We start from the raw sequence: 11,336 nt of genomic DNA on the forward strand, positions 1-11,336 counted from the left end.
AACAGTATACTTTGAGCCTGACAGGTCCCAGCGAAAGCCATCTGGTTCATTCTTTTTAATTGGAGCTATACCGTGCAAATGGTATTGAAGAGCTTGAAGACTGACCATGAGATGAATAGGAATGGCTAGGAATGTCCATCCTGACCATAAATTGGAGTGGTTGTCCCACAGAGAGATCTGGTCTAGGTGGTGAATTCCTATGCTATTAAAATAGGTGAGAATGGGAATGACTCTTGCATGGCTGTTTAATAGCTGCCTGCCCATTATTTTGTCTGATCCAATATTGATATTAGCACCTCCTTTGGGAACTTTGGAGATATTCTGGATCATGAGAGGAATTGCTTTTTTACATAGACGCCAAATTTTGGAAGAGTCTCTGATAGGGATATCTTGATCAAGGAGCCGTTGCCTTGGGCAATTTAGGTATTTGACCTCTAACACTCGTTTCCAGCAAGCCGAGAGACCAGTGATAAGCCTCCAGACAATCTTGCCTCCAAAGGAAAGGTTAAGAAATTTGGGGGATCTAATCCCAAGACCACCTCTGCCTTGAGATTGGATGACCTGCTTCCAGCTAACTAAATTGAATTTCTTTTTGTCATTTTTCCCTCCTTGCCAGAGGAATTGGTGGAGGATGACTTCCATTTTGTAGTGGAAAGAGGTTGGAGCTTGAAGAAGAGAAAATTGATATAGAGGTAGGGAGGAGATACCTGATTTGAGAAGGATGAGGCGGCCAGCTGGGTTGAGCCAAATGGAACCCCAATGCTGCACCTTTCTCTTCATCTTGTCAATAACTGTGTTCCAAACTTCAGCCTTCAAGGGACCTATACTTATTGGCAGGCCCAGGTAAGTGAAATGTGACCATTCATGATTGCAGGAGACCCCAAGGATAGTGGCTATGCTGTGCAGAACCTGTGCTAAAGTGTTCCATCCATAAATACAACTTTTTCGCTGATTGACTTGACCACCTGAATACCTCATGTATTTGTCCAGCAGAAACTTAAATCTCCGGGCTATTATCGTGGATGCTCCTCCAAGTAAAAGAGTGTCATTGGCGAGTTGAGAGTGGTTAATGTTCTTTACACCATTCCCAAATTTTATTCCAGTGATGAGACCAACTCTCCGCTTGAAGTCCAACGCTTTGCTGAAGGATTCAACCATCAAAATGAAGAGGTAAGGTGAAAGAGGGAAACCTTGCCTAAGACCCCGCGAAGATTGAAAAGCAGTTCTAGGTCGTCCATTAACAAGAGGAGAGATCCAGGGCCCGAAGATGCAAGCTTTGATGAGATTTAAAAAGACTGCATCAAATCCCATCTTTTATAAAACAGCTAAAAGATAAGTGTGCCTTACTCTATCAAAGTCATTGGCTAAATCAAGTTTAAGGACAAATCCTTTCTCATTCCTAATTTGGCTTGAGTGAACAACTTCTTGGACGAGGAGGATAGAGTCTGTAATTTGTCTATTAGCCAAAAAACCCCCTTGGTTTTCAGAAATGAGAGAAGGAAGAAAGGATTTAAGGTGAGAAGCAAGAATTTTTGTTAGGATCTTGTAGGATGAGTTGCAAAGGGAGATGGGACGGAATCAACTAAAAGAAGAAGGTCGGTTTTCTTTGGGAATGAGGGCTAAATGTGTGGCATTGGTGTAACCACCGATTTTGGCTTTCTGCTGGACCCATTTAAGAATTTAAATCAGATCTCTTTTTTTAATTCCCTAGAAAGCTCGATAAAAGCAAATGGGGAAGCCATCAGGTCCTGGTGCTTTATCCGGCTGAAGAGCCCATATGGTTTTTCTAACTTCCTCCTCATCAATTTCCTTATTCAATGTATCATTCATTTCCTTGCTGATGCTTTTGGGAAGGAATTGTAGCAGGTCATCATAGTCCTCTTCATCTGTTGTTTCAGTTACAAGGTCCCGATAGTGGTTGGTAGCAGCCTGTCTGATGGCTTCTTGGGCGGTTTGAAGGTTACCTTCAGCGTCCAAGATTGAGCTGACGGTATTGCTTACTCTTTGCACAGTAGTCTGTTTGTGAAAGAAAGTTGTATTCTGGTCCCCTCCTTGCAGCCAGAGTTGCCTCAATTTGATCCTCCATTTAGATTCCTCCTCTAAGTTTACATGACAAAGCTGAGAATATAGTTCGCTTTCTAGCACTTTTCTCTCTTGGGTGAGGCCCTGCTCTTCTATTTCCTTTTGGACACTGTTTAGAGTATTTTTGATCTCCTTTTTTATCCTTTCAGGCTCCTTATAACTGATTTTTGCCCATTCTTTTATCGCCTGTTTGGTGTTTCTAAGCTTGGATTCCCAAATGAATCCAAGAGATCCTTCTACATGCCGCCTCCACGATTTCTCCACAATATCTTTAACTGCTGTAATACCATTCCAAAGCGGGCTGTACTTAAACGGGATGGGTCCGAGAGGGTAATGCTTTTCTAGATTAAGAGAAATTGGATAATGGTCGGAAGCTGAACAGGGAATAATATTAGCATACCCAGTAGTGAAGGAAGAGAGAAGCATGATGTTAATGAGAATTATGTCTATTCTCTCCATTATGTTGCCTGTACCTAGCCTGCAGTTTCTCCAAGTGTATCTCCTATTTTTTGGAATGATATCGACTAGATCATGGTCATGCATAATGTCTTCTAGCTGAGTTCTGAAAGGATCCAGGGAGAAAATACTTCCTCTTTTCTCATTATCATGGAGAACAAGATTTAGATCTCCTCCTAATATGACATTGGTATTCTCCTCTGCGTTCATGCTGACTTTGATTTCCTCCCAACAGCACTTCTTATCCCTGAAGTGGTTAGGCGCATAAATGTTGTATATAACTAGAGTCTGCTAATCTTCTTTGTTTTCTAACACTGTTTGGATCCAATACTGGTTAATAATTTCTGACTTATAATTCCAAATGTTTTGATTCCAAATTGTAGCGATTCCTCTAGAAGCTCCCCTGGATTCACTAATTCTTCCATTGTACTACTTGTTTTGTTCAATGATTTTAGTCATATCTTGCAAGCTTTACTTTGTTTCCTGTAACAAAAAGATCTGGGGTTTTTCATAATAAATAAGATCTTTCAGGGCTGCAACTTTGGAGGGGTGCCCTATACCCCTGCAATTCCAACATAGGATATTCATCATTGGGAGAGTGGTGTGCGGAGAGGTGCTCGCCCCCTTGATCCTTGTGAGTTTTCTCCTTATCGTGTTGTCCTAAGATGTAAGATTCAATAGGGCTTTGAGTGCCCATTGCTATGTCCTTTTGGGCATTCTCATCTCGGTGTTGTTTTGTAGATTTTCTGCCTGGGCCAGGTTTCTCAAGAGAGTCGCTAGAGGCTCCATGGTCTTTGGATGAGCTCCTGGTGAGTTTGGAGGGGGGGGGGGGTTCAAGGGAAGATTGGGAAGAGATAACCAGAGGAGGGGAAGGATCAGAGGCAGCTGAATGGATCGAGGGAAGATGCGAGGGTTCCAAGGGTGGAGCATCGGATAAAACCGAGAAGGGATTGGAGGTAGAAGGGGGCAGGGGAGGGGAGAGAGAAGGAAGGGAGGAAGAGGGAGGGGAGGATGAGGAGGGGCGGGCAATCTTAGAGGCAGGGGGTTCAGATTCTAGCAGTGCTTTAGCTGAGGGAGCCGACTTCTTCTTTTTTTTACTGTTTCCCACTGTTCTTCTTGTGGGTCATTTTCAACATTAGCAAGAGAGGGACAACGATTGGCAAAGTGGTCGTATTCGTGACATACCTTACATTCGAACGATATTTTCTCGTAATCAAGCTGCTGAATATGGCTCCAATCATCCACTTTGAGTTTGATGGCTTCCAGTAGGCCTTTGCCGAGATCCACTTCCACACAAATGCGCGTGCATGCTTGCATACTATCCTTTAGCTCGCTGCAATCTATGTACTTGCCTACAACGTTTCCAATTGCACGAACCGAGTCATCTTCCCAGTAGTGAAGAGGGAGATGAGGGAGTCTGACCTAGACAGGGACAACATTGGGGACGTCCAGTTTCGGATCAAAATCCGGGGTCCATTTGTTTAAGTATAGTCCTTTGGAGTCCATGAAGTAAGGCCCATTCCTGAAGATTAAATCCTTGTCTTCTTTAGATTCAAAGTGGAAGGTAAAGAACCCCTTTCCACAGAATCTGATGGAGCTTTTACCTTGTATTTTGTCAAACCAATTTCTTTCAACCCAACGTTGCACAGTTCTAGGAGATGGCCAGAGGCCCGTGAACTGGCCGATGAGACCTTTTTCTACAAGAGTGAGGGCTTCCATGCAAGGAATGGCTGGAGGTAGATTAACTTCTTGGATAATGTCCAACTTTTTGACAAACTTCGATATTGCTGGGCGAGGCCGTTGTGGTGGGAGAGATTTGACGAGAGCAAAGAATGCATGCTGGGGATTGCCCCCCTCCGGTGAGCAGTCCAGAGGGGCCATGGGAGCCGAGGAAGATCAAGAGAGTGCGCAGCAGGGTTAGGGCAGCAGCGAGCACGCGGCTAGTCCTCCATTCTAAATTAAATAATTTTTATTATTTTAAATAAAAGTTAATTAATTTATACCACGGGTCCTGGATAGATGGTGATTGGGTGTTCTGATAAGGCACTCCTTGATGTGAAGTCACTGGTTCAATTCTCCGCCCCTCGATTGGGGTGATATATTGGACATGATGAAGATGTAGTCCTGCCAAACTTACAAAAAAAATTTAATTAATTTATAAAAAAAATTAATTATTTTTAATGTTTTGTGCATTTCAGTCTTTAATTTCATTTGTCTAAAATCGTAGGGATTTATTGAAATCACATTGATTTGAGGGTGATGAATCCATATATGCATATGCAGTCAAAAAATCAATTTAAACAACACAAATCAAGATTTGACCACAAATTTTTTCATCGGATTCCTCCCAGAAACCCATGGAAGCATTTCAGTCTTTAATTGTGATTTTTTGGAAAGCTTTCAGATTTATTTTCCAATTTAATTTGTATAAAATCGCAGGGACTTATTGAAATCACATTGATTTGAGGGTGATGAATCCGTATATGCATATGCATATGCAATCAAAAAATCAGTTTAAACAACACAAATCAAGATTTGACCACAATTTTTTTCATCGAATTCCTGCTAGCCACGAAAAACTCCAAATCGTCCCACTTAAAGGCTACGCTGTTGAGTTTCATAATTCTATTTTTAATTTAATGTGAATTGGTAATTTTTTACTTTTTATTTATGGTAAATACGTTAGAGTAATTCAAGCAAGGTTTATGATCATATGATTTAAGAAGAGTTAGTATATCTAGGAAGGAGGGGGAGTCTACTCTTGCAACATCATCACAAGAGGTCATTCCCAACCACTCAAGGTACACCGACCAGAACTCCATAATTTTTAGTAGTTAAATCCTTGGGTGGAAGGGGTCTCTTGTCCCACAATCAAGGTGTGTTATGCACCAATTTAATGTGTGACTTGATAGTGACCTTAAAATTAGATTATTGTGTCCCTTTACAACCTAGTATGGGGGACATGTTGTAATGCCCGTACTTGAGTGTAAACATTTAAATGATAGCTGAATATAAGAGAGATATTGTAGTGTCCATCAAATGAGGCATTAGATCAAAAAATAATAATAATAAAACATAATGTCAACTCAATTACAAAAATAATAAAAATAATAAACTTATTCAATCCAATTTATTATATTGTAATTTTGTTTGTATAAATAAAATTAAAAACATTTTTTGACAAAAAAAAACAGAATATGAATATCACATTTCTAATATAGAAATGTGAAACACACACACACACACATATATATTAAAAATAGTAACTATAACTAAATATGCATTTGACCATATAAACTAAAACAATGATTTATGCTTCCACTGGGAAACTCAATTGGTGATCGTTGTGATATTAATTCTTTGTGAAGTGGGTGGTTTGAGGTTCAAATCCCCCTTGGAAGCTTGTGGGTGGTGCATGAGGGCATGCATGAGTTCACCTAGAGGTTTAGTGGTAGTGATCGGAATTGACCTTGTGTCCCCCATGGTTCACCTAGAGGTTGGACCTTGTGTCCCCCATGGTTCACCTAGAAGTTAAGTGGTAGCAATTGGAATTGAACCAAGGGAAACAAAATTGGAATTGACCTTGTGTCACATAAGTATGAGCCTGACCCAATTGTTGGTTCCTATAAATAAATAATAATAATAATAATTTATTTTCATAACCATTTTATTTTAGAACTTCATATTTAAATTTATTTAATAATTATATAAAAATTTAATATTTACAATAAACTTATTTTTCTAAATATATATATATATATATATATATATATTAAAAAAATAAATTAAATTATTATAAAACATGTTAAAGAAAAACATGACATATATTTGTAACTATATGTGTTATTAGGGTTTTGGTAAAATTAAGAAATTTATACCAATATAAATAATATTACTAAGAACCAACATAGATCCATCTTAACTCTAGATCTACCAAGCATTGAGATGAATCAAATCTTTTGAGGTGCAAACCTTTCTTTAAGTTTTGCACTCAAAAAGAGGTTTACATCTTGAGAGATTTGGTCCCTCTCCATGCTTGGCATATCTAGAGTTAAGATGGAACTATGTTGATTATTATTATATTCTCTTTCTTATTAAAATTTTCTTATAAATATTTCTTATAATATATATGTGTTTTTTTTGTGAGGTTAAATTTTGTAATACTTACAAACAAGGGTTATAATTTAGAATTGGAAATGAAAAAAATAAGCTTTTCAGAAATGATCTTGTCCAAAATCTAACCCTCTTAGCTAAATCTAAAAAACCAAAAATATTATTCAGGCCTCGTGGATCTTTAGAAAATAGAGGCATACAAACACACGCCATAAAACTAAAGAGAATTTAATAGAATTTTTTAGGAGGTAGGATCAGAATCGATGGCCTCTACTTGGATGGGCTCCTTGTTATTACGAGGAGACCGACTTGGGTCTAGAATAATTCCCAATTATCTTTCAATTATGTCTTGTCATCTGTCCATAGAAGCTAGTTGCCATTGCATACGATCCAAGGAGAGTAACATATAATCTCTGGTGGCATTTCAGTCCATGATTACCTTGCTAATAAGAAGTTTTATATGCAAGTAAATGTTCACTGTGTACATGTACTAGCTATGTCTACCCCGAGTGTGGCCTACATCAAGTACCTATTCTACCAAGACTACAAGCACCTTAGAATCAGTGAGTGTACGTCATTCCTCGACCAAGTGTCTTTCCACCTGGGTAAATTCATCGAGTATTGGCTTCAGAGTGAGTTCCCAGTACTTGGCAATGGAGTGTCATCTTGTTCTTTCATAGTTTGGAACTGCACTCCCAATGGATTATTCCTAGCTTGGCTTAAAGAATCTTTATAAGCTTGTTGCTACGAATTGAGAATGAATTTACGGAGGATTTTGACTTGATGTTCCAAGATGGAATTAGGATCTTTGTCCTTCCAATGTCTGGAAAGGTTTGGTAGGTCTAAAGAATCTAAGTCTATCTTAATGCTTCCTTCACGGGAAAGGAAAATGGTGGGACTAGAAGGGGGGGGTCTTGAGGGGAGGGGCGAGTGGAGGGATCCTCAAGATTCAAGGATTTGACAAGAGGAGTTTTGGCTCTCATCGAGGCCTTAATTTCTAGATGGGGGGGGATCATAGATTGGAGTTGGGTGTTCAGAGAAGCAAGGGGATCAAAGTTATTATTGAGTGTAAGGTATTTGCCACATTGAGAAGGGGGTTGAGACAACTTGGAATATTGGCATCGATTTAGTGGCTTGATGAAGCCATCATGATATAAGCCTTGAATTTGGTTGGGGGTGAGGTGGGAGCTAGGAAGGGGTAGTTGTAGTATAGATGGCCATACTCATGAAATAATTAGGAGTGAAAAGGTATGTGCTCATAATCTAGGGTTTGTTTTAAAAGTTCATCCTGGTAGTAGATGGAAAGTAGCTCTGAAATATTCATATAGACACATATACAAGCATTGGAAATGTACCTAGCTTGTTTCATGGCTTTAGAAGCTTTAACAAAGTGCCCTAAGGTATTTCCAATTCGAGTGAGGATCTCCTCGTCCCAAAATTCTCTAGGTAGAGAGTACATTTTGATCACAATTGGTGTTGCTATGAAGTATTCTTTGTCTAGTATGAATCTTTCCGTCCAAAATCATAAATTGAACCTTACAAAGTTGAAGAGATAGGGGCCGTTCTAAAAAATATGAGTGTGGGATTTTATGTTGGCAAAGACGATTGTTAAGAAACCCTTTGCTCCAAGTTCAAGCTTGACATGACCTTTTGGTTTCCATTTTTGCTTGATCCAATAAGATAGTGCTTTTTTTGAAGGCCAAATTCGATGGAATTTTCGAATCAAGGCATGATCTCCCATATAGTGGATGAATTCACTCATGTGTATGGGTGGGACTTCAAATTTAGGGCCTTTAGTGGCTTTATGGAGGCAACAACTGGAAGTTTTGTGACTGGTAGTTGTAGATTGATTTAGATCTTCAAATTTGGTCGAGTTGGTTTCCTAACTCAAGTTTTAGGCATTGACATGTGGGGTCTGGTGGGCGACATGGTCGTTGGTCATGATCTTGCTATAGAAGGGAGCAAATTTCCCTCATATAATGCTTACCATCGCTAAGGCAACAATGAGCATTTAAATAATCAATTATAATTTAAGGTTTGGAAAATCTATACAAATACATATATATAATAGATATCTCTTTTTATTTAAAATTAATAATTATTTATCTAAAAAAAATTATAATAATAAAAAGTTAAAAAAAAATTCTTTGTTTACCAACATTCAATTCTCATGAAAATCTAGTCTTAAAATAATAAATTTAACCCTCAAATCATAATAACAATCTTAAAATCATAAATTTAACCTTCAAATCATAAAAACACCTTAAGAATTATATGCATACCTAAAAAACCAACGTACATCAAAGTATACCACTATTAAACAATAAACATTATATTAAAGTAACTTAAATCTCTATCTATTAACACCTAAAAAGATCTCAAAAATATAAATTATTTTCTTTTATATCATATATGAATCTCATTTTTATACATAGTGTCTTTGCTTGAACCCCTACCTTAATTAAGGTTCCCTCTATCATCATTATAGCATTGCAACATTAGTCTAATTTAACTTGGAACGATATATTATATCATACCCTAGGCACAACTTTCTCACTTCCCAAGGCAATCCTTCCCTTGAACCCATACCTAAATTAGGTTACATTTATCATCAGTGTATCATCGCAATATAAGTCCAATTTGGCTTATCACTCTATTACTTGTTGGCTTTGTGATATGTAACTATTTAGAGTGACAATCTGATTAGAAGATAAATATCGTTAATATTTATATTTTTTATACAACGTTTATAAATATTAATATATTTTTCAAATTTGTATATATATTAATTATTAATTTTTTAAAAATAAAATTACATACATCAATAATTTTAATATAAATTATTATTGTTTTATAAATTACAAAATCAAATATAAAATTTAAAATCACCATATAAAAATTTAAATATTTTTTTATTAAATTTTATTTATAATAAAAATAATTACTTTAGTCGAAGGGATTTTGGATAGGTGATTGAGTATTTTGTTAAAGTATTCTTTAATGTAAAGTTACTAGTAAGTGATATATTGGACATAATAAAGATATAGTCCTACCAAATTTACAAAAAAAAACACTCTAATTTATTAATTAAAATATATTTAAATAAAATGCTAAAAATATAATATCATTATATGATAATAAAAATAGACTAACTAGTTTAACAAATACAAGCTTTTTCCTTGTCATACTTCAACTAAAAGCTCTAGAGATTGTAAATGAGCAATGAGCCCATTGATGTGGGGCCCTTTGAGAGGAACAAAAGTAAGGGCAGTTATTCAAGGTATTTATGCCTTGTGAGCTCAAGCCAAGTCAAAAGTCCTCCTTCACATGTATATTGTTATCATGTTCCATGAGTTTGTCTCCGTGTGTAAAAGTGGTAAAAAAATATTGATTGTTTATGAATATTTACAAGAATCTTGTGATCTTAATGAAGAGCCTTCTATTTTAGCCTTATAGGTTACATCATGTGTGGAAATATATGCTCCAATGGTGGGTACTCTTACACTGGTACTTTATTGCCTTGGTTTTATTGTTCAATTGATTTGGTTTTTGTTGTTTAGTTGATTTCAGTTTTTGTTATTGTTGTTTAGTTGATTTCAGTTTTTGTTAGTATGTGTAGGTTTTCATATTTCAATTTCACTTTTTTATTATTTAATATTTTTTATTTTAAATATTTCAAAAAAATATTTACTATAAATTACTTGATTTTTTCAAATTTTATTATATTATATTTTAAGAAGAAATATAAACATATAACTGAATAATATATATTTATTTATTAAAAAAATAATTTTTTATTTTATTATATATATTGAGAAGGGTTTTATCTTCATTTTAAATATTTTGTAATATTTATCTTTAAATATTTATTATTTTGCTAATTATGATAAAATATTTTATAATATTTATTTTTGTTTTGTTAAATATGTATTATTTGGTTAATTAATTAAAATTTGAATAATGGTAAAAAAATTACTAAATTTAAATTTTATTTTGTTTATAGAAGAGTAACTATTGATAAGATATTTTATTTAGACATAAAAAAATATTTTATGGTGTAATGGTCATCACTTCAAAACCTTGTGTGTACAAATACAACCATGAATATTGGTTGATGTGGCTTAGGCAGGGTACAAGCCCCCAGTGATGTTGACTGCTTAAATGACCATCCGTCACATTTTTTCAAGAGTATAGTCTAACTAATAGAGGAAATGACACTTTCCAACAAAGATCTTTAAAATCATAACATTAAGTTATTTAATATGCATAGTTAGAGCGCTCCAAAGGTTTTTAAGGGCACTAAATTCATTTATGCATTTTAAACAATAAGAAATCACAATCTTTCTCAAAATTATATTGTTAGATTTTGGCCAAAAATACAATTCTATATTTCTTAAGTCACATGTTAGCCATACAAGTTTGCAAACAAACTAACCAAAAAAAGGTGACAATAAATTATGTTTTAGGAGTTGTCTATAATGCGACTTTTTGGAGATTCCGGTGACGGAATCAGGCAGAAGAAATTGAGGTTAAATCTTGATTTGTTGCAGTTAAAATGGTTTTTTAACTGCATATTTGGATTCAGCACCCTGAAAAACCCCTGGGACGCTTTGATTGTGCAGAAACTAGCTATCAAACTTGCGATTCCAATAAATAGCTGCCAGATTTTGACCAGAAAAACCCAC

At 35.8% G+C, this 11,336-nt stretch overlaps 1 protein-coding gene across 1 annotated transcript; it reads right to left on the minus strand.

Moving 5' to 3' along the window:
* Nucleotides 1-1,707: 1,707 nt before the first annotated feature.
* On the minus strand, nucleotides 1,708-2,748 carry LOC149248802 (uncharacterized). The gene has a single exon (XM_089451085.1). The coding sequence runs from the start codon at nucleotides 2,746-2,748 to the stop codon at nucleotides 1,708-1,710; it is 1,041 nt and encodes a 346-aa protein (XP_089307211.1).
* Nucleotides 2,749-11,336: the final 8,588 nt, after the last annotated feature.

This window comes from Pinus tabuliformis, chromosome 7 (assembly GCF_031772625.1).
Source record: "Pinus tabuliformis cultivar Carrire ecotype Pingquan chromosome 7, CPIR1, whole genome shotgun sequence".
Taxonomy (NCBI): domain Eukaryota; kingdom Viridiplantae; phylum Streptophyta; class Pinopsida; order Pinales; family Pinaceae; genus Pinus; species Pinus tabuliformis.

What these genes read in the sequence shown, in the direction of transcription:
- LOC149248802 (XM_089451085.1), bottom strand. Translation starts at nt 2,748, where the DNA reads ATGAACGCAGAGGAGAATACCAATGTCATATTAGGAGGAGATCTAAAT.